At 43.0% G+C, this 23,881-nt stretch overlaps 1 protein-coding gene across 3 annotated transcripts in view; it reads right to left on the bottom strand.

Annotated features, from left to right (window-relative positions):
• The window catches only part of phf20l1 (PHD finger protein 20 like 1), a 120,628-nt gene that overhangs the window by 21,527 nt on the left and 75,220 nt on the right, over positions 1–23,881 (bottom strand). For all 3 annotated transcript variants that reach the window (XM_080194558.1, XM_080194559.1, XM_080194560.1), the window contains 5 exons: positions 21,131–21,328; positions 17,366–17,653; positions 8,782–8,997; positions 7,290–7,340; positions 5,443–5,538 (listed from right to left, as the gene is read on the bottom strand). In XM_080194558.1, the coding sequence (XP_080050684.1) occupies positions 5,443–5,538; positions 7,290–7,340; positions 8,782–8,997; positions 17,366–17,653; positions 21,131–21,328 (849 nt within the window). The remainder of the gene's footprint in view (positions 1–5,442; positions 5,539–7,289; positions 7,341–8,781; positions 8,998–17,365; positions 17,654–21,130; positions 21,329–23,881) is intronic.

Raw genomic sequence — 23,881 nt, 5'->3', positions numbered from 1 at the left:
TTCACATTATCTATTAATGATTTGGAAGAGGGAACTTAAATGTATTATCTCCAAATTTGCAGATAATACAAAGTTGGGTGGGAGGATCAGCTATGAGGAGGATACAGAGATGCTTCAGCATAATTTGGATGGGCTGAAAGTGTGGGCATATGTATAGCAGATGCAGTATAATGTGGATAAATGTGAGGTTATCCACTTTGATAGCAATAATAGGAAGACAGGCTATTACTTGAATGGGTGTAAATTGAAAGGGGCTGAAAGTAAGTGCGTAGGTACAACATGCAGAAAAGAAAGCAAATGGTATGTTGGCCTACTCAGCAAGAGGATTTGAGTATAGAAATAGAAATATTTCACTGCAATTGTATAGGGTGTTGGTGAGGCCACATCGGTAGTACTGTGTGCTGTTTTGGTGTCCTTATCTAAGGAAGGATGTCCTTGTTTGCTGGAGCAGAGAGATTGTTTGCTGGAGCAGAGAGAGAGAGCTAAGATTTTACCTGTTAAAAACCTGTTTAAAGTAAGTTTAAAGCACTTTACTCTTTGTAGAACTGTTTAAAGCATTTATTTATTGTATTTACTGCTTTAAGAATTCTGAGGGAGTGGTTGAAAGGCATTTGTGGACCAGCCTGCTTTAAATCAGCGCCAGGTTTAAAAGGAGGCCTGGTGTAGACAGCGGGCAGCGTCTGAGCGGGCAGCGGAGTGAGTTAATAGGACTTAATATCAAAAAGGGCTTGAAAGAAAAAAGGCCAGGTGAGTTTGTTTGAAAAAACAAGGAAAAAAAACATTTTTCAAAACTACTACAGCAGGAAACAAGGAAAAAAATTTTTTTCCCCATAAAAAATTACAGTGAATAATGGAGGGGCATGTGATGTGTGGTTTCTGTATGATGTGGGAACTGGTGGACCCCAGGGTCCTTCCCAGTGACCATATCTGTAGTAAGTGCAGGTTGCTGGAAGAGCTCCAGCTCAAGGTGGATGAGCTGGCCTCTGAGCTACAGACACTGAGGCTCATCAGGGGGAGAGAGGGTGCCATTGTCAATGGGGTGCAAGTGACATCCACCCCCCCTAGACTGGCTAAATCTAAGGGTCAGGGACAAAAGGGGGCTGCTGGAAGGAGGAAGGGGGGTGAGGAGCGGAGGCCTCAGCCTCTTAATCTGCATAACAGGTTTGAGGTTCTTGCTTCCAGTCTGGAAGAGGACGAGGCAGGTGAGGTTGGTGAGCAAACTGCACACGGTACAGTGATGCAGCAGGACATAGGCAAAGAGAAGGGGAAAAGGAACGTAGTAGTGATTGGGGATAGTGGGGTAAAGGGTATTGACACTGTCCTTTGTCACAATGACAAAGTGCACAGAAGGGTGTGTTGTCTGCCTGGTGCTCGGGTACAGGATGTCGCAGCTGGGCTGCAGAGGAACCTGGAGTGGGAGGGTGAGAATCCAGTCGTTGTGGTACATGTGGGTGCCGGCGACGTAGGCAAAGTGCGGACTGAGGATCTGGGGAGGGAGTATGAAAAGCTGGGAATGGAATTAAAAAGTAGAACCGACAAGGTGGTCGTCTCTGGGCTACTGCCTGAACTGAGTGCAGACGGGCGTAGGGTTGACAGGATAAAGGAAGTGAATGGGTGGCTCAGGGATTGGTGTGGGAGGAATGGGTTCGAATTTATGGGGCATTGGCACCAGTATTGGGGTAGGTGGGACTTGTTCGGGCGGGATGGGGTTGGTCTGAACCGTGCTGGGACCAGAGTGTTGGCGAATCGAGTAAAGAGGACTGTAGACAGGGCTTTAAACTAATTAGGGGGGGGGAGGGTGCGAGGGTAGGTGACGCTACGAGGTCTAAAGTTAAGGATAGGGTACAGGTAAGGGAAGAGGCCGAGGATGTCCCAATTGGTGGCGTTACGGCAAATAGGGTCCAGGTGAAGGCTGGGATGAAAGCGCTTTATCTGAATGCACGAAGCATTCGGAATAAAGTGGATGAGCTGGTGGCGCAGATCGACACAAATGGATACGATCTGGTGGCCATTACAGAGACGTGGCTGCAAGGTGACAGGGACTGGGAGATGAATGTACAGGGCTATCAAGTGTTTAGGAAGGATAGGCAGGAGGAAAGAGGGGGTGGCGTAGCTCTGCTGATTAAGGATAGTATCAAGGTGGTAGCAAGGGATGATATCGGAGCCAAAGAGCAGAAAGTGGAATCGTTGTGGGTGGAGATTAGGAACAGCAAAGGGAGGAAGACGCTGGTGGGTGTCGTCTATAGGCCCCCAAATAATGATCTGGAGGTGGGGCGGGCTGTTAACGCGCAAATAAGTGCGGCGTGCAGGAATGAGACGGCAGTAGTTATGGGAGATTTCAATCTGCATATTGATTGGTCGACCCATGTTGGACGAGGTGGGCTCGAGGAGGAGTTCTTGGAATGCTGCCGGGATAATTTCCTTGAACAGTGTGTGTTGGAGCCGACGAGGGAGCGAGCTACCTTGGATCTGGTGCTATGTAATGAGGCGGGTAGAATTAGGGACCTTGCGGTGAAGGATCCTCTTGGAGAGAGTGATCATTGCATGATGGAGTTTCTGTTGCAGATGGAGGAGGAGAAAGTGGGTTCCCGGACACGCGTCCTTTGTTTGAATAGAGGGGAGTATGGTAGTTTGAGAGAAGAATTGGCGAATGTGGACTGGGGGAGCGCGTTGGAAGGTAGGTCTGCTGAGGAGCAGTGGGGGATCTTTAAGGAGATCTTTCTTGGTGCTCAGCAGAAATTTATTCCAATGGTCAAAAAGGACAGTAGGAGGAGAGGTAATAAGCCGTGGATAACGAAGGAGGTGAAGGAAAGTGTTAAATTAAAAGCGGAGGAATTTAGAGTAGCTAAGAGCAGTGGGCGAGAAGAGGATTGGGAAAGGTTTAAATGTCAACAAAGATTGACAAAGAAGTTGATAAAGGAGGGTAGGAGAAGCTATGAAGCTGGGCTAGCACTTAATATAAAAAAGGATAGCAAGAGTTTTTATAAATATATAAAAAGGAAGAGGCTGGCTAGGGTGAACGTTGGTCCTTTAGAGGATGAGAAAGGGGACCTAGTGGTAGGGGATGGGGAAATGGCTAAGGTCTTGAATAACTTTTTTGTTTCTGTCTTCACGGAGGAGGACGTGAATAATTTGCCGGGTGTTAGCAATGGAAAGGTGGTAGGACTGGAGGGTCTTAATGACATTACTGTTACTAGAGAGGTGGTGCTCGACAGACTGGAGGGGCTGATTGTGGACAAGTCGCCAGGACCGGATGGAATGCATCCGAGGGTTCTGAAAGAAATGGCGGAGGTGATAGTGGATGCCTTGGTGGTTATTTTCCAGACGTCACTGGATTCCGGGGAAGTGCCGGAAGATTGGAAAACGGCTAATGTTACGCCGTTGTTTAAGAAGGGTGCCAGGCAAAAGGCGGGGAATTATAGGCCGGTTAGTTTAACGTCTGTGGTAGGTAAAATGTTAGAATCCGTCATTAAGGAGGAAATTGCGAGGCATCTTGAAGGGAATTGCTTGATAGGGCAGACGCAACACGGTTTCATTAAAGGGAAGTCGTGTCTGACAAATTTACTGGAGTTCTATGAGGATGTGTCTAGGGCAGTGGATAGAGGAGAGCCGGTGGATGTGGTCTTTCTGGATTTTCAGAAGGTGTTTGACAAGGTACCCCACAAGAGGTTATTGCAGAAGGTCAGGGGACATGGAGTTGGGGGTAGGGTGTTAGCGTGGATAGAGGATTGGTTGTCAAATAGGAGGCAGAGAGTGGGGGTCAATGGGTGCTATTCGGATTGGCGGTTGGTGACTAGTGGGGTGCCCCAGGGGTCGGTGCTGGGGCCTCAGCTATTTACCATTTATATAGATGATCTGGAGGAGGGAACCGAGTGCAGGGTGTCGAAATTTGCTGATGACACCAAGATTGGGGGAACGGCAAATTGTGCGGAGGGTGTGGAGAGTCTGCAGAAGGATCTAGATAGGCTGGGCGAATGGGCCAGGAAATGGCAAATGGAATTTAATGTTGGCAAGTGTGAGGTGGTCCACTTTGGTAGGAAGAATGGTAGGAAGGACTATTACTTACGAGGCGAAAAACTGCAGCAGGCGACGGTGCAGAGGGACCTCGGGGTCCTTGTGCATGAGTCGCAAAAACCCAGCTTGCAGGTGCAGCAGGTGGTCAGGAAGGCGAATGGGATGCTGGCCTTCATAGCGAGGGGGATTGAATATAAAAGTAGGGAGGTCTTGCTGCAGCTGTATAGGGCATTGGTGAGGCCGCAGCTGGAGTACTGTGTGCAGTTTTGGGCGCCGCACCTGCGCAAGGATGTTTTGGCCCTGGAGGGAGTGCAGAGGAGGTTTACTAGGCTGATACCGGAGTTGAGGGGATTGAGCTATGAGGAGAGGCTGAATAAACTAGGCTTGTACTCGTTAGAGTTTAGAAGAATGAGGGGAGATCTCATTGAGACGTATAAGATGATGAATGGGATGGATAGGATAGAGGTGGAGAGACTCTTCCCGCTCAAAAAAGACAGTAGGACTAGGGGGCACAGCCTCAAGATAAAGGGGAGGCGGTTTAGAACGGAGTTGAGGAGGAACTTCTTCACTCAAAGGGTGGTGAATCTCTGGAATTCTCTGCCCGTTGAAGTGGTGGAGGCTGCCTCGCTAAATATTTTTAAGAAGCGGGTTGATGGGTTCTTGATAAGAGAGGGGATTAAGGGTTATGGGGAGAGGGCGGGAAAGTGGAACTGAGCCACGACAGATCAGCCATGATCTTATTGAATGGCGGGGCAGGCTCGAAGGGCTAGATGGCCTACTCCTGCTCCTATTTCTTATGTTCTTATGTTCTTGCTATAGAGGGAGTACAGCAAAAGTTTACCAGGCTGATTCCTGGGATGGCAGGTCTGTCATATGAGGACAGACTAAGTCAGTTAGGATTGTATTTATCTGAATTTAGAAGAGTGAGGAAGAAGGGAAACTTATAAAATTCTAACAGGGTTAGACAGGGTAGATTCAGAAAGAATGTTCCCAATGGTGGGGGGGTCCAGAATTAGGGGTCATATTTTGAGGATAACGGGTAAACCTTTTAGAACTGAAGTGAGAAGAAATTTCTTCACCCAGAGACTGGTGAAATGTGTGGAATTCACTACCACAGAAAGCAGTTGAGGCCAAAACATTGTGTGATTTCAAGAACGAATTAGATATTGGAGCTGAAGGGATCAATGGATATGGGGGAAAGGGAGGATCAGGGCATTGAATTTGATGATCAGCCATGATCATAATGAACGGTGGAGCAGGCTTGAAGGGCCTAATGGCCTGCTCCTGCTTCTAATTTCTATGTCATAATCCAGGGACAAATAGGAAAGGGATCTGAGAATTTACACATAGCATCTGTAAGGTTGAGATCAAAAGCAGCATCACTCATGTCAACAAAGGTTTAATGTTGCTAATGTCAGCTCTGCTTACCATGTTTGGATTTCTTTTTCTTCTTTTTCTTTTTCTTCTGTTTTAGTTTAACGTGCTCTTTGCCTTTCTTCTCTTTACTCCTCTCTTTCTTTTTACCTTAGTAGGAAGAAAAAAAACTTGTTTTCTCTCCAGTTTTCCAGAGTTATTCAAACAGGAGGCTACACATAACTACATAAATTCCTCCGTCTCTTACCTTCTCCCAGAGAAGTTTACGGTAAATACAGAAATTACATTACTCATAGATAGTTTGGTGCCTACAAATCTTATGTCCAGCTGTGAACCTTATTATGTTTTCAAGATATCTGTTCCATCTCAACAGATCAATCCAGGTAGATGCATTTGTTTGCAACTCCTTGTGGCAACTGTAACTGGAGCGGCACAGTAGCACAATGGTTAGCATTGCTGCCCCTGTTCAATTCCCGACTTGGGTCACTGTCTGTGTGAAGTTTGCACATTCTTCCCATATTTGTGTGGGTTTCCTCTGGATGCTCTGGTTTCCTCCCACAGTCCAAAGATGTGCGAATTAGGTTGATTGGACATGCTAAATTAACCCTTAGTGTCCTAGGGTGTGACAGATTAGACGGATTAGCAAGGTAATTAAGCAGGGATAGGGCGTGGGTGGGATTGTTGTCAGTGCAGACTCGATGGGCCGAATGGTCCCCTTCTGCACAGTAGGGTTTCTATGAACTCCTTCAAAATTTCAGGATCTGGATTGATAGCTTGATTTCCTGCCTTTTTTAAAAAGGTCATTTTGCATCATTTTGTTCTGAAGTGTAATATCTGGAGGCATACTTGCCTCTGGGATTCCTTACTGGATGCCTGATGAGTGCAGCACACTTGAGGTGCATTAAGCCTATCTAAGCTGAAAGGCTACAACTGTATCTCTGGGAGACTATACTGTAGTCTTCAGATTAGAGTGGAGTGGAGGGGCTCTGTAAGACAACTGGAAATTTCCTGCAAAGTGGTTTGGCTGCTCCATGAGCTCCAGTTTGTAGAATCCAGTGCAAGCTCTTCAGGTTTCTGCAGGTGCCCCTTTCCTGGGCTGAGAAGGAAAATCAGGTGGAAGGTCAGAGGTTGGGAACTTCTCTCGTCTTATTACTGGTCTGGTGTTGGGCCTGCACTTAGTCCTGCTAGAGGCCCAGTGACAATAGCATTTTTTCTATTAATTTATGGGGTGTAGGCGTTGCTGATTGGCCCAGTATTTATTGCCCATCCTTAATTACTTGTGAGAAGATGATGGTGAGCTGTCTTCTCAAACTGTTGCAGTCCCTGTGCTGTAGGTACACCCGCAGTGCCATTAACTAGGGTGAGGGGTTTCAGGATTTTGACTCAGTGACAGTGAAGGAACATACTTCCAAGTCAGGATGGCAGGTGACTTGAAGGGGAACATCAAGCGGCTGTGTTCCCATGTGTCTTCTAACCTTTGTGATACCTAAGCCTCTTTCGTTTCTCCAGTTAAGATGCTAATAAGCCTACAGTGGCATTTCTGGCGTAGACTCATAGAAGTTTACAGCATGGAAACAGACCCTTTGGCCCAACTTGTCCATGCCACCCAATTTTTACCATTAAGCTAGTCTTACCTTTCCATTTAATCTCAGATTTTCAAGTATTCAACTTTGCATCAAAACATATTTGTACAGTTAAAAGAACATGGCAGCCTTGCTAGGCAGGGGCAGGTTGGAGAAGCAGAGGTATAACGCTACCAGTTTTATCTGGCAAGACTGCTCACCAGAAGCAAACTCATATTGAACTTGTTCTTAAGAATCTTGCCTCTTGTATTAAGTGGACATAGAGAAGAACATGAAATTTGACATAAAAGTATCTTATTATGTAACAGTGCTCCATACCAGGCAATGAATTCTTTTCTTCGTACTTCATCTTCTTTTCACTTTTCACTCCTGTAGGAAGCACTGATAGTTTAATCTGCCGCTCCCAGGCAGATCCTCAACATTACCGAGTATCTACAGAAACACACTTGCGAAAAATTACCATTAAAACAAAAATCATTGCTGTTCTATTTTGAAAGATTCCCTTGGACAACACGTTTATATATTTTTTTGAAAATCTAATGCCAAACCATAGAAACCAGGGTGTTCAATCTCATTACTTACTCCTATCTTTTTTCAATGTTACCTATGGTGATAGGCGGAGTGCTACAATTAGTGATAGTAATTCTCGACTGGAAGAGCGAGGTGGAAAAAAAATCCAAGCATGGTCGCTGTACATAATTGCTATTCAGTACCCCTGCTGGCAATGGTCAAATGTGCTCAGTGGGCAAGGACAGGACTGGACTCAGATTGTGCTTTCCCCCACACAGAGTCCAGAGTCACAGAGTCTGTCAACACTCACTGTCGAGGCTCACCCATGAGGAATGGCCACTTGGGTAAATTACCGGAGTGCTGCTGACGTCCCTGGAACTGTGCGACTAAGATGAACCTTCAGAAGATAAGGTGGAAAATTAGATCAAGAAAACATAAAACAAAAACAATGATACTGAATCTCAGAATCCAGGTTGCTTCAGATTGCACCTTCAGCTGTTAACAATAACTACACTGAGAGTTAAGGAAGCATACTCCACAAATGAGGAAAATCTCACTTGGGTTTTCCACTCACTCACAAAAAAAAAGCAATAGTAAAAATTTGAACCATCTCAGGATTAACTCTTAACTTTTGAGTGTCTTCTGACATATGATCACTCATTTAATTTGTCAACCCACGAGCTCTCCAGCCAATATCATACACTACTTTTTGTTACTAATCTCTGTGGCAGTGCACAGTCACACAGAACTGTCCAAAAGTACCTGACATTTGCTCTGGTCCATGACCAATGTTCTACCCCAGTTGGTTAACTTGTTTGGATCCCAGTCAACATCAAGGAGGGCCAATCATAGATTGTCATTGAACACCCAACATCCAGGTAATCCACCCTCCCCCTTTAATTTCAGCATCTGAGAAGTCATCTAAGCCTTATAGCTATCAACATAATATACCAGATATTGTTGACATTGGGAACTTGCTCTTGCAAGACCTAGACTTTTCCTCAGAGATTGCTGAAGACTTGATTTGGCCTGCGGATTCAGAGGCAAATTCATTCACCTCAGTTGTGCTTCAAACACTTGTGAGCAGGCACTAATGGCAATTTGTGGATGTTAGATGAGAAATCAATCAAAAAAGGCTTTCCATGTGTAAAGATTCACAATGAAGAATGGCCATACCAGTTACTAATTAATTTGGGCATGAAAGGGGAGGTTGTATCAATTTCAAGCAGAATTGTTTTCAACAAGGTTAATCACCGTAAGTCTGTTCCTGCTTCTATGGAATAACAGAAATGGTTTTTACCAACTTCTGCATTTCTGTCTCTGTCGACACATTTCCTAAGTATCTTCTCATGCACTGTTTCCACGCTTTTCTCCTTCACAGAGGGGGTAGGATGAGCGTTGGTTCCTTCAGTGCTGAATGACGCTGACGATCGCTTCTTCTTGCAGACCTTGGAGGGTTTGTGGTTTATATCGAGAGGCATCTCCAGCTGCAACGTGGGAAGGTTGGAAGATGGTGCTAGGGGATTAGAATAGAGTGCAATTGTAAAACGCTGTCTTTTGCAGCTGAGTAAGACGAAAGTTAAAAAGGACTTAAACTGTAAAAGAATGAGTGACTTCCTAATTCTAGCAGCACTGCCATGATAGTGTGTTGAAGGAACAAACAGCCCCTTCCCAAGAAAGAGAAAACGTCACCCTCAGCCATTCTTACATAAGCATTACCAGCTCATCTATTCACCTTCTGCCAATACCAGGAAATGGAACAACCTTCACTGCAGTGTTAAGCATTCACACGTAAGGTAGAATAAAGTTCACCCTTTCTTAACCAATCACAAATTCAGAATAACGGCCAGAATGCTGATGTTTTCCTCTCATTTTCAAAACCAACCATCCTTAGTCTTACATGAAATGATATCAACATTTAGAATATCACATTAAAGGTAGTTTAGAGCTCTGGTTCTGCTGAGACTGTCTAAGTGAATTTCTCCAAAGGTGGTTAAACAATTGAAGGGATGTCGATACCAGTTTAGGTTGGATTTGTACACCTATCAAAGAGATGCAAGGTGGCTTGTACGCTACCTTTTCGATGCAAGAACAATATCAACTCATTGTGCATTTATCTGTTGCTTTCTTAAATTTCAATTTTCTTGGCAGTGGGCGATCATTCCAACCTAACCACCTTAGATCACTCCAATTATGGGTGTCCCAGGTCAGCTTAACTAGTTGGAGGTTCCCAAATAAGGTGTCTAACCTCAGGAATCCATGTTACAAGATGAGAAATATGCATCTACCCTTCAAATTTCTCCCTCCTTTTCTGAAACTGTAAATTCTTACTCAGGCATGCCGTCCTAGTGCGTGTGTCTGGACTTTGAGACCAGAAGTATTACTGAACATTTATACATGCCTCACCCAATAGCCATGCATGCAGAATTTCCTAGGAGCAGTCATTTGATATCATTGGGTGAGCGGTGATCAGGATGGTGGGGAGGCCAGATGTTCTAATTATTTCTTCACACACTTTCCCATTTACAAGCCTAGGAATGAGGAGGCCATTTGGGATGACCATGTGGTCCATTTGGCTGAGATCAAATAGGTAAGACTGAGGATCAAACCTGGAAATTTAAATTTGCATTTTTTAGCACTATACCACGTGTAACTTGTCTGCAAGAGGCTATCAGGATAATCAGAGAATCAAAAAGTTCCGACATTGCAGAAGGAGGCCATTTGGCCCATCAAATCTGCATAGACAACAATCCCACCCAGGCCTTATTCCCTTAACCCCATGCATCTACTCTGCTAATTCCCCTGGCATCAAGGGACAATTTAGCATGGCCAATCAACCTAACCTGCACACCTTTCGAGTGTGAGAGGAAATCAGAGCACCCACAGGAAACCCACACAGACACAGAGAGAACGTGCAAACTCCACACAGACAGTCACCCAAGGCCAAAATCGAACCCAAGTCCCTGGCGTTGTGAGGCAGCAGTGCTAACCATTGTGCCAAAATAATTTGTTCAGGTTTGGAAACCCGATTTCTGACCCTGATCAGACAGAAAAAATATACATTTAACTTCCTCCAATTTTTCAGGTGAACCTTCCAACGGAGGATCTTGCAGAACTCAGTCAATGTAGGAACATTGAAAGGAGCAGCAGAGCGAATCTGTGAAGAAACCAGGTCCCCTTTTTATGGCATTGGCTGCCATATTCTGCTAAGTAAAAATGTCCCGAAGCTTAACTGAAAACCTATGGATAAGGTGAGTGGGTAAGAAAGATAGGGTGGGTAAGTGAGTCGGGTGGGGATGGAGTATGTTGGGCAAGGTAAGTGGGTAAGGGGGTAGTCTGAGGGTTGAGTGAATTCAGCGACAGTCAGAGGATCAAGGGTGGGTGTTCAATGTGAGTGATTCGGGGGTCAGTTCAATAGTTATTCAGGTGTAGGACTAAGTTTTTACCTATGTAACACTTCCTAGGTAACTATCCGGGTAATTAAGTCGGCTCCAACTCCAACTCAGTGTTGGGGAGTTTATCGGTGGATCCCAGGAGAAAGGAGAACTGCCCATCGGAACTGAAATCTCCTCGAAGATTCCCAGAGAGTCATTAAGTTTGGATATCTGACCAGTCCCATAGGATATATTTTGGGATGGGGTGTGGTAGGTCTAGTCTCTGACTATCCGGAGACTGGAAGATCTGGACCTCAGTCTTTTGAAATCATCAGTTCAAGTTGCTGCCACTATTGCAGCCCTGAGTATTTTACCAGTGTTGCACTGTTCAGAACATTCAACCTGAAAAAAGACCCATTTGAACCAAAGAATCAAAACCATTCCACTTTACTCAATTCCCGTGACACTGACCATACAGGCAGATCTTTTTGGAACCAATGTTGTGTCTGAAAGTATATATCCACCCTATTTTCAGCATCATTTTATATTTTGGATTTTGACTGAAGCTTTAAAGCACACAAAAAAAACATTATTAGCTGGTTCTGCAAATAGCCTACTAAATAGATTGGTGGATACTAGCTTCCAAATGAGTTTCGTTGACAACTACATCATGCATGATTGCTAGAGTGGTGAAAGACTTTTTCAGAGGAATACTGGTGTTTACATAACCTCGTGGTGTATCCACACAACACAACCGCAAAGATCTCAATGGGATGGAGTTTACAGTCTTGAACCCTGCAATTGAAGTCTGATTTTACAGACATAAGAACATAAGAACATAAGAAATAGGAGCAGGAGTAGGCCATCTAGCCCTTCGAGCCTGCCCCGCCATTCAATAAGATCATGGCTGATCTGTCGTGGCTCAGTTCCACTTTCCCGCCCTCTCCCCATAACCCTTAATCCCCTCTCTTATCAAGAACCCATCAACCCGCTTCTTAAAAATATTTAGCGAGGCAGCCTCCACCACTTCAATGGGCAGAGAATTCCAGAGATTCACCACCCTTTGAGTGAAGAAGTTCCTCCTCAACTCCGTTCTAAACCGCCTCCCCCTTATCTTGAGGCTGTGCCCCCTAGTCCTACTGTCTTTTTTGAGCGGGAAGAGTCTCTCCACCTCTATCTTATCCATCCCATTCATCATCTTATACGTCTCAATGAGATCTCCCCTCATTCTTCTAAACTCTAACGAGTACAAGCCTAGTTTATTCAGCCTCTCCTCATAGCTCAATCCCCTCAACTCCGGTATCAGCCTAGTAAACCTCCTCTGCACTCCCTCCAGGGCCAAAATATCCTTGCGCAGGTGCGGCGCCCACAAGTTAATTATTCTAGTTTTGAAACATAAATCAACCAGTTACACCCTGTTACTTTATACAATGCTTCAGTGGAAGTGCAGAACTCCACACCTTATTTCCAAACAGCCACCCATATTTATTGCTAATACCTTAAGACCTGCAGAGTTAAAAATCGGGGACGGGCTTTCAGAATAAGATTTAAATGGGATGAACTGGTATTGCAATGTTGGTAACTGGCAATTAGCCATAGTCTGAGAAGAACCTCAGGTGTTCCATTCGAGCGAGACAATCTGTTACAAAGCTTGAGGAACAGAACTCCACAATAAGCACAGGCAAGGTGAGGAGGCAGGCTTTCATGAGTATGACCTCTATGGAGGTTGAATCCATATTGCTGGCATCGTTCTACACCAGACTCTGGCCATCTAGTTAACCAAGCCCTATTTTTCAATCTATCATTTTCACTTTTGTAAATACTGGAATTACAAAGAACAAGAAACATCTGCTTAGATAAGGAGCATCACAACAGACACCTACAGACGCTGAAAGACACCCTCGTAAGAACAGGATATGGTGCTCGACTCATCGATCGATAATTCCGACGTGCCACAGCGAAAAATCACACTGACCTCGTCAGAAGACAAACACAGGATATGGTGGACAAAGTACACTTTGTCGTCCAGTACTTCCCCGGAGCGGAGAAGCTACAACATCTTCTCCGGAGCGTTCACCATGTCATCAATGAAGGTGAATATCTCGCCAAGGACATGACCACACTCTCGCTACTTGCCTTCAAACAACCACACAACCTCAAATAGATCATTGTCCACAGCAAACGTCCAAGCCTTCAGAAGAATGGAGACCACAACACCACCACAGCAACCGCTGCAAGATGTGCTGGTTCATCGACATGGATGCCATCATCTCATGTGAGAACACTATCCACCAGGTACACGGTACATGCTTTTGCGACTCGGCCAACGTTGTCTACCTGATATGGTGCTGGAAAGGCTGTCCCGAAGCATGGTGCTTTGTCGAGACATATAGACACTACAACAACGGGTGAATGGACACCACTCGACAATCACCAGGCAGGAGTGTTCTCTTCCTGACGGGGAACACTTCAGCAGTCAAGGGCATTCAGCCTCTGATCTTCGAGTAAGCACTCTCCAAAGTGGTCTTCAAGACACACAACAATGCAGAATCACCGATCAGAAACTAATAGCCAAGGTCCACACACATGAGCACGGCCTCAACCAGGATCTTGGGTTCATTTCACATTACCTGTAACTCCCACGATTTGCCTGGGCTTGCAAAATCTTACTCACTGTCCTGGCTTGAAACAATTCACAACTCTAACCTGGACTTAACCCTCTCTCCACTCGCATTGTCAGCACCTATAAAGACTTGATCACCTGTTAAGACTTGCATTCCAACCATTATCCTGTAATTGAGTGTTTATATGCCCTGCTTGTGAACCCAATCCCCCACTCACCTGATGAAGCAGCAGCACTCCGAAAGCTCGAGCTACCAAATAAACCTGTTGGACTTTAACCTGGTGTTGTGGGACTTCTTGAATAACAATACAGCACAGGAATAGGCCCTTCAGCCTATTAAGGAACAGCTGAACAATGCAGTCAGGGTCATTGATGTATCTATCTCGCTGGGGATTTTATTGATAATCTGTTTCTCACGAAAATAATACACTGCTACAGTTTTCACATATCAGGTTTTTTTTCTCTGGTCGATAGTCATATAATATTAGAGCTGCTCTTAATCTTAACAATCAATCTGTATCAATTAATCTACAACAGACTCAGCAATGACATGAGAGAAAAACCCAGCGTTTGAGAGTTCTTGGAACCATGGTTTGAAATTCATTTGTTATTCCCCAGCATGCTACAATTAATACGTCATGTTTTCTTTTGCACATTTCGCTATCAGAAAGAGGATAATTTGATGAAATTTGTTTTGAGTTACACTACGGAAAGAAATAACTTGCATTTGTGGTCTTTCATGTCCTCGGATGTACAGAAGCACTTTGTATCAATTAAGTACTTTTTATATAAAATAAACTGTGGTCACTGTTGTTGCACTGGAAAATGTAATGGCTAATTGCATGTGGTTAAATATCACAGACTGCAAAGTAGACAAATGAATATTGTGATGAATATTGTCCAGGACCCTGAAAAATCTCTTCACTCTCCTTCATATATCCATAGAATCTTACAGTGCAGGAGGAGGCCATTGAGTCCATCGAGTCTGCACCTACCACAATAGTGTCCAGGCCCTATCCTCATAACCCAATGCCAATCCCAGCTAGTCCCCCTTTCACTAAGGAACAATTTAACATGACCAATCCACCTAACTCACATATCTTTGGGAGGAAACTGGAACATACAGAGGAAATCCACACAGACATAGGGAGAACATACAAATTATATATATTGATATATATGGCCATAGTGTTTTTATAATCCACCTGAACAGACAAATGGCATGGAAATTTAATGACTTTGACATTCTATCATGTTCAAAATTGGTTTATGGTGGGGTGGTGGGGGGGGTGGCAGTACAGTAAGAAAAAATTGTAATTTCTTTAAAATATCTGTAGGATCTGAAATTGTTTTGAAGAATGTTTGAAAAAGACTTTTTAAAAATTGTATTAACTGTAAAGGGATCAACTGTAATTTTCTTGAAAAGTAAGAAATGCTGGTCTGTGTGACCTGATAATCCTTGATGTGGAAAGGGTACCAACAGGAAGGAGCTTAAGCCATAAAAGCAGTGCACCAGACAGAAAGGAGAGCTGGAGGCCGTAGGCGACCAGCACACAGATGCAGAGGCAACTGGAGCACACTGTGCAAGCAGGTTAAAAAGGATTAAAATTTGGAAAGCTGTGTGATTAGCTCAGAGAACTTGTATTAATTTGTGCACATGGACACTCTTTGTTCCTCCGCAATTCTTACTTTATCGCCATTTAGAAAATTTGTCTTTCTTGGAACTTAGCTATACTCTGTCCTCCTTCAGTCCCAAGTGCAACTCTATTAATGGACCACCCATGACTCCAGTGAAATTGAAATTGGCAGCAGTTAAAAGCAGGACAGCAAAAAGAACTCTTCTTAGAAGTAGGAATTAAGTTACTGATGTCTGAAAATAGATCAATTCACATCTCGAAATTAACTAGCAGGCTAAAAGGACAAATCAGCAACTAACTCTAAGTAGTGAATGGGGCTTTAAATAATGCTCCTCAAGGGTACTGAACAGTTCATACAACAAGTTGCTGCTGAGTGAGTTTATTATGCGGTGGCGAGTCAAGGGTTTGGTCAGGCCAATATAGCAAAGGATCCAAAAATAAACTTAGGACCTGTAATTAAATCCAGTTTGTTCTCTGGACATCTACAGAAAAGCCATATGATGGGTGACAGATTCTGGTACAGGATGAGTGTGTGTCCATGTGGCACTGTAATACTGGACAGTTAGGGATAGGAGTTATGCATGTGAAACAGGTACACTGGTAGCAAATTTCTGACATCAGTGTCTTGTCCAAAAGACAGCACTGTCAATAATGCAATGCTATGTGTGGAGCATGGTTGTCACCTTTGCTCCTCCTTCAAATACGCAAATTCAAGTAATTTAAAGTTTGAAGTTTATTTATTATTGTCACAAGTAGGCTTACATTAACATTGCACTGAAGTTACTGTGAAAATCCCCTAGTCGCCACACTCTGGCGCCTGTTGGGTACACTGAGGGAGAACTTAGCATGGTCAATGCACCTAATCAGCACTTCTTTCAGATTGTGGGAGGAAACCGGAGCACCCGGACAAAACCCACACAGGCACGAGGAGAATGTGCAGACTCCAGACAGACAGTGACCCAAGCCGGGAATCAAACCCGCGTCCCTGGGCTGTGAGGCAGCAGTGCTAACCACTGTGTCACCATGCCGCTTGTGTTAATTTTATGTACCAATGAGTAAAGGTAACTGGTTCCTGGCCAACAACTAGTTTCTCTCTTTTTCTCAACTGCTAGCTGTTGCAGCGTGCAAGTGTCATAACCAACTGTGTGATGTGCAACCTGTGATATCAGGTAAGCGATGCAAACACTCAACACAAAAGATGATGAGATTTCTGCATGGGTTACATTCTGAACATCTCGTGTCAGATGTAACATTTATATATCATACTTTTCTATGTCCGTGACTAACTTTTATAAATCTTTTGAAAACGAGGAAAGAAACCAATTACCTACAGTCTACAAAGAAAGACGTGCAGCAAAGAGAAATACCATATTTAAAGGCAGTACCAAAATCACCTCAGGATTTACAATATAAAAAGCGAAAGAGAAAGTCAGTCTGGCTAACACAAGAATCTGCATGTTGAGAAAACAGAGTAATTTGTCTCCACAGGCATTTAAGTCCAGCAAGGGGCATGCAGGCGGCAGGTTGTAGTGGGCTGCTCTTGGATGTTGCTTCGGGAGTTGCCTATTGCTTCATGTCGTTAGTGTGCTTAAACTGGACCATCTCGAGGGCAACATGACAGCTCAGAGACTATCTCTGTTGCTGTGCGGACACATGGATTTGGGCCTGTGTCTGTGGGAGTTTGCACGTTCTCCCCGTGGTTGCGTGGGTTTCCTCCGGGTGCTCCGGTTTCCTCCCACATCCCCCAAAGATGTGCTTTTAGGCTGATTGATTGGGTACTAAAATTGTCCCTAAATTGGACCTCCCTGATCCTCGCACGTTAGGCGTAGACTAAAATCATGAATAGGTCACTGAGATAGTAGGACGGCGGCGCGGGCTCGTTGGGCCGAAGGGCCTGTTTCCCGTGCTGTGTTGTTCTTTGTTTTTTTAATTACACCTTGAAGGAACACATTGGCAGCAAAATATATTGTGCGTTACATGGTTCAACACTTCCGTCCTCATAAAATAACACATTCTCTGTCTGTGAGGAGCACCAGTGTCCCATTAGACTCCCAACCAGTCTGGAAACAGCTAAATGTATCTAGTCACGAGGGTGGTCTTGTAATAAAAAGGGCATGTATGCGGTATTATATGAACAGCTAGTTCAAATGTTTGAAATGTTCAAAATAAATTCTTCCACTCATTTTTGCCTTTGCATGTAATTCTCCTTGAAAATATCTCCACCGATCCAATTACACCTTCTATACTTACAAGAAGAACTTGACAGAGGTCTCCGTCTCTTTAGCCCCAAACTGTCCATAGGTGATGCTGGCATGTTGGCTGAGGTGGCACGAGTCCGTATTCCACACTCCAGTGAGCTAGTTTCCGTGTCAGATCCTTTCTCTGTATTGTGGTAATACTTTACGTGGTAATCGAGCAGCTTGGCTTTACGGAAAGCCTTAAAGCACCTGGGAAACTTGCACTTGAACTTGTTGTGGTCAAGTTCGATGACCAGTTCTTTGGGAGCTAATGGATCCTCTGCTTTTTTGGCATTAGTTACTGAGATTGAGGACAGAAAGGAAGAGAATACCACATTAAAATGAAGGCAATTAATGAAAGAACATTTTAAAATTGCAAATTCAGGTGAAGAAGTTCCTTAGGTTTACTTGATTTCAATCAGGCAAAATAATGCTGTCTTACTGCTTCTTAAAAAGGTGTCAACCCCTCCTGACCAAGCCATTCAGTTGGTGAAAACCCTCACTGCTAAACTTGGCCATCTCAAGTCACTTCCCCATCTTATTTTACATTCTGAGCTTTGCATTATTTTAGATTTATTTTCTCTTACCCCGCCTCTTCCCTCTTACCCCTGTAACATCCTATATTATTTCAGATCTCAAGACTCAAGAATAGTTTCTTCCCTGCTGCCATCTGACTCTTAAATGAACCTATCTTATATTAAGTTGATCCTTGTCTACACCCTAGCTATGACTGTAATGCTACATTCTGCAGTCTTTCCTTTTCTTCTCTATGATCTTGTTTGTATAGCGTGCAAAAAAACAACACGTTTCATCATATACCAAAACATGCGACAATAATAAATCAAATCAAATCAAATTAAAAGGTCCCTAAGTACAAAGACAAACATTAGCAAATGCAGTTTCTAGAACTAACATTTTCCAGTTCTGTTTACAAAGGATTCTGTCAAACAGAATTATGTGGTAGCGAAAACTTGTATTTCAACTGAAGGTAGACTCATTTCTGGTCAGATTTTTAAAAAAATGCATTTAGTGTTTCCATATGTACAACCTGGAGATATGTTACATCGGAGATCATACATCAATTGGACGCTGTGCCTGCTGAGTAGTCGCCACTGTGATACCTCATATTCCTGATGGATCAAACACTGAATGCTACATTATTACGTTCAACTCCTTCCCTGTGAAGTGCTAAATCTTAACAATAGACAATGGTGCAACCGACACTGTGACCTATCAGGTTGCCCAAGGTTTCTTTTGCTATGTTAAAACTGTAAAATGGGCAGATGAATAATACACCCATGGGCGGAATGATCAATGCTGCTCAAAGTAAAGCTAGCCGGGATGATGAACAGCCAACAGACTATTTCTGTTGCACAGCTGCAGGGGTACAATTTGGGGAGTGAGAAAAAAAAAACCCTCTATACCTGTGCAAGGAGGAACAGACAGGGACAGGATGGGTGCAGGATCCTGTGTATGTTCACAAAAATTTTAAATCACACTCTACACATTAGCTAAAGATAAAACATTAACAATGCAGCTGAGTTTTAGAGGGTTAAATTATGAAAACAGATTGCATAATTTGGATTTGTATTCCCTTAAGTGTAAGATTGACTGATGATATGCTGAAGGCGTTTAAAAGATTCAATTGGATTGAAACAGGGGAACTATTTCCTCTGTATCTGTAGGGAGAGAATAGAGCTCTGTGTCAGCTCTGAAAACGTTGACTCTATTCTCTCTACACAGATGTTGTCAGACCCGCTGAGATCTTCCAGCATTTTCTGTTTTTGTTTCAGATTCCAGCATCCGCAGTAATTGGCTTTTAAACGATTTCCTCTGGTGGGGGAAGTCAAAGGAACATAATTTAAAATTGGATTCAGCAGCAAAATCAGGAAGCATTTTTTTTAAAACACAAAGGATATTATAAATTTGGAACCTTGTCTGCCACCTTCCCCATCACCCCTCCCAAAAAAAGGTCTCCAGGTTGTGGGACAATTGGTGTTTTCAGAACTGAAATTTTTTAGCATTTTCCCTCAGTAAAGGATATTGAGTTAGGGTGGATAAATGATGTTCAGATATACATCAGTCATGATCTAACTGAATGGTATAACAGGTTTGAGGAGGCTCAATGGCCTACTCCTGTTCCTAATTTCCTAGTAAAGGCAGCTTTAATGAAATGCAATCGAAACAAACAATCTGCTTTGTTCAAGTAAATAAAGTAAATTTCAAACCATTAAAAGGTAGCATTCTTTAAAAGAGAATTTACCTCAACTGTCACTCTTTTCCATAGGCAATTAAATATTTTACAATTAAAATTCGAGTTGCAGAATGATGTCCAACATTTTATACCAACATAATGCCTATCATACAGTCTTAATTGAATGCCTGAAGTCATGCCATTGTAGGAAAAAGAGAGAAAGCACACATTTTATAATGCTTAAACCACAGAGTTTCTCTTAAATCTGGGGACTCTCCCCAATGATTTATTGAATTTCCCCATTTAGTAACTGAGCTGCTTCAGCTAGGATCATGACAGCAAGAGAAGGGAATGAAAATCAAAATTATGCAATCTGCTTTCACAATTTAACCCTCTGAAACAGCCTCATTCTCATTAAAGCCTTATCTTCAGCTAATGTGGAGAGCGTGATTTAAAATTTTCATGAACACACACAGGGCCCTGCACCCATCCTGCCCCTATCTGTTCCTCTTCTCAAGTTCCCAAGTTGGAGGAGGAGATGGGAATCAGGCCATAATCACTCTTAATGGATCAGCATGGCAATGATGAGGACAGGATTAGAGTCAGCTTGCTAACACTTTTTAGTGACCAATTGCACACGGTCTGAGCAGGCTGTGATACTTAGAATCAGTACGTCTTAGAAAAGATAGTAAGGTTGGTTGAGCTGAGTGGGAACAGTTAGGATAAATAAAAGCAGTTGATGTGCAATGATAGATTTTCTGCATTATGGTTTTAATATCTGACCTCCATTAATATAGCTGCTGCACTATAAACGTAGAAGGCAGTAGGTAGTGTTTTATTTATTTTCTATAGAAAGGAAATTTACAGTGCTTGGCAACATGCATCCCCAAATACACCAGCTTAACAAAAATATAAAAGGAGTTCATCAGCATGTATATAACCTGCAGCATAACAGGTGCCTTGGTAAATTTCAGACTGCAATAAAACCTGGGGCCAGTTAGAAAACTCAAACCACTTTGGCATTTTAGGCTATTAATTGTTGCTTTATGATTTACTGCCTACTCGTCTTTATGTAGATTCCATTAAGGGTGTGCAAAGCTCCTCGCTCAATTTTCCTCTACACATCAATGCCCAAAATTTGTTGTATTAACTTTATGGGTGGGATTTTATGGCCTCGCTCGCCCCAAAACAGTAATATCCCGCCCGAGGTCAATGGATCTTCCCATGATTTACCCCTCACCTCTCTGCTTCTTGTGGTGGGTAGGAGGATAAAATTCTGGCCTATATCTCAGTAATCACTATTCATATAGAGCCCTGACACTGCAGACCTAGCCAGAGAACAAGGTGACAACATTATTTGGGTCTGTCGGCAGTGTATTGCTCACCCTTCAAAAAATTCTGACATTCTTATGTGACCTAAAACTTGAGCATCATCAACAGAACATTTCCAATTCTAGGCCAGGACCAGCCGAATATTTTGGAAAATTCCTTGCACGTTACCCCAACCCACCAACAACCCCTCTCCACTCCACCATCTTTCCCAAAGCCCACACACACACTTCACAAGCAGGAACCAAAACCAACCTGATGAAGAGGAAGCCGCGCTCACATCAGTTATTATTTTAGAATGAGGTTTCATTGTTTGTTCTTTTCCAGGGAGTTGAAGAGAAGAAACAGATGCTGAGGCCTTGTGCCTAGAATGCTGGGAGAGGTCAAGAGGCACCAGGTCACTGAACTCAAAGGAATTGGGCTCTCTGGGCAGAAACTGGTAAGCGTCAGAATCTGAACCAAAAACAGAAACATCACAAGTGAATGGTGTTGTAGTTTTTCCAGTGGAATGTTTGTGAAAACTGACATTGACTATCAATGCAATAACTACACCTAATAGAAATTAACTCCAGCCCAAAAGTACATTCAGTAGAATTAAAAAAAAATAAACTACATAAATGTATGTGTTACTAGGAGAGGCTATGACAGTTATACAAATAGGGGGACCACATCATTTAGTCTACTAGCATAGTAGCCCAAAGGTTGGAGATATGGAAGTATGAATATATAATCAAAAGGTCAAAAGTCTACAGCTGATTGATAAAGGGCAATTTGAAATTTAACATCTGTAAATAAAACAGAAAATGCATGAAATGCACAGTCAGTGTTTGGGAACAAAATATAGGTTACCAGTTCGGGCAACCAGCTACGAATAGTTCGACTTGAATCACTGATATTTGCGCCCCTGATCCTGCTGTTTGTTTCCAGCAGTTTCTTGTTGAATATTCCAGATTTCCAGCATTTATGTTTTTTCTTTTCAGTAGTAAACTACATCAGTCCCAGTCACGGTTATTTCATTGGTGCCACAGAACTGGTGAATGCTTTGCGTGCTCGCAATATGTTAAACATCACCTGAAAAAGCATGTCAAAACCAATCTAGCTGAGGCTACATTGATCAGGCTATTGATATGAAGAGTTTGAGCAGAAAACGTAGGAAAAAAAATCGCAAATCAGAGCAGGAGATGGCTATTCAGCCCTTCCAGCCTTCTCTGCAAAAGTGCAAGGCAAAATGGGGATCAACCCAATTTTTCCAACACTAACTGAATGATGGGGAAGCGTGTGAGTGAAAGAAGATTAACTTCCTCCTGCATGCCCCACATTACTACTGTCTTCAATAACTCTAATACTCTATGAAAGCCAAATTCATCTCAGAATGGCATGCTGTTTCAAGGTACAAGAAACATTGCTAAATAACTCTCAATATTCCTAAAAAGGCTGTGTGGAACAAGATGGCCCAGTTCGCTTTCTTACTCTGTTTATGTTACAATCCAATAACCACTTTTTCTATCTGCTTGCTCCTTCAATTGTGCAAATATTTTAAGTTTTCAAAGTTTATTTATTGGTGTCATAAGTAGGTTTACATTAACACCGCAATTAAGTTACTGTGAAAATTCCCTAGTCGCCGCACTCCAGCGCCTGTTCAGGTACACTGAGGGAGAATTCAACCTAACCAGCACGTCTTTCAGGCTGTGGGAGAAAACCCATGCAGACACAGGGAGAAAGTGCAAACTTTACACAGACAGTGACCTGAGGCCGGGAATCGAACCCAAGTCCCTAGTGCTGTGAGGCAGCAGTGCTAACCACTGTGCCACCATGCTGCCCTTCTCCTGTGTGAAATCAAAGTTTATCATGTAATCTGTAATCATTGGCTGTGAAACACTCCAAAGATTTGGAAGACACTATGTAAATGCAAATAATTTTCCTCGTTTTTCTCTGCTCAAAATTTAACCTTATCTCGGACCTCAGCACATAGGAATCCCTCACTTTCTTCAGTCTTCCTTTCTTCTATAAGTTCCAGACGTTTAAAAACCAAGCCTGGCGTCACCAATTCACTGCTTAATGCTTTATCTGCTCGTCACTTAATTTATGTTTCTCAAATTCAAACAAAGCCCGTTCTTGTCAGCCATACAGAAGAATCCACTCTCAACATTACTGTGCAGTCTGAGAATTCTAACAGCAACAAAAAGTGCATACACGTAAACAATAATATGAACAAATTACATTCAATATCCAGTGCATGGCTGAATGTTGTGCGATTGAGAATAAAAATAGATTTCGGTAATTTTGTTTTGTATAGAAATGGATTTTCTTAAACTGAGCAAATTCTTCCTATTCCCCACCTTTATTTAAAACACTTCTTTAGAGAGACATTTCCCAATTCCAGAGAGTTTGCACCATGAATTTCTTGATTGCCATTTGCAATCGCCTGACTTATACTGCGGTCTGGTGGAAATTTAATTTCTTCAGTGTAAACCCTCAGCAGGAGACTGATTAACCATCCTCTGGAACAAGAACAATGCTAAAAATATGCAAGGGCTTCGAACCTCTCTGGTGACAGTATATATGAGGACAGCTCTAATGAAGGGTCCCACCTGAAATTATCACCCGCCTTTCCCTTTCAGGGGTAGGCTATTTAACCTTCAAGTGATAAAATCATGGCTGCAACTCTCTTGTCTACTCTCTAATATCCCTTGTCAAGTCAAGAATCTAACAACCCAGCCTTAAAAATATTAAATGATCCTTTTTCCATCACTCTCTGGGAAAGGGAATTCCACAGATTAACAGCCCACAGAGAAAATAATTCTCCATCTTAAATGAGAGGTCCCTTCTTTTCAAATTGCATCTCACAGCTCTGGTCCCTCCCACAAGGGGAAACATCCTTTTAGCACCCACTATGTCAAGTTCCCTGAGGGTCTTATATGTTCCAGCAAAATTACTTCTTATTTTTCTAAAGTACGATGGATATAGGCCTAACCTATCCAACTACTTTGTCCCAGGAGTCAGCTG

The sequence above is a fragment of the Carcharhinus amblyrhynchos genome, chromosome 8 (genome assembly GCF_965287045.1).
Source record: "Carcharhinus amblyrhynchos chromosome 8, sCarAmb.v2.hapA, whole genome shotgun sequence".
Taxonomy (NCBI): domain Eukaryota; kingdom Metazoa; phylum Chordata; class Chondrichthyes; order Carcharhiniformes; family Carcharhinidae; genus Carcharhinus; species Carcharhinus amblyrhynchos.
This window is presented reverse-complemented; position numbering and strand designations above follow the sequence as displayed.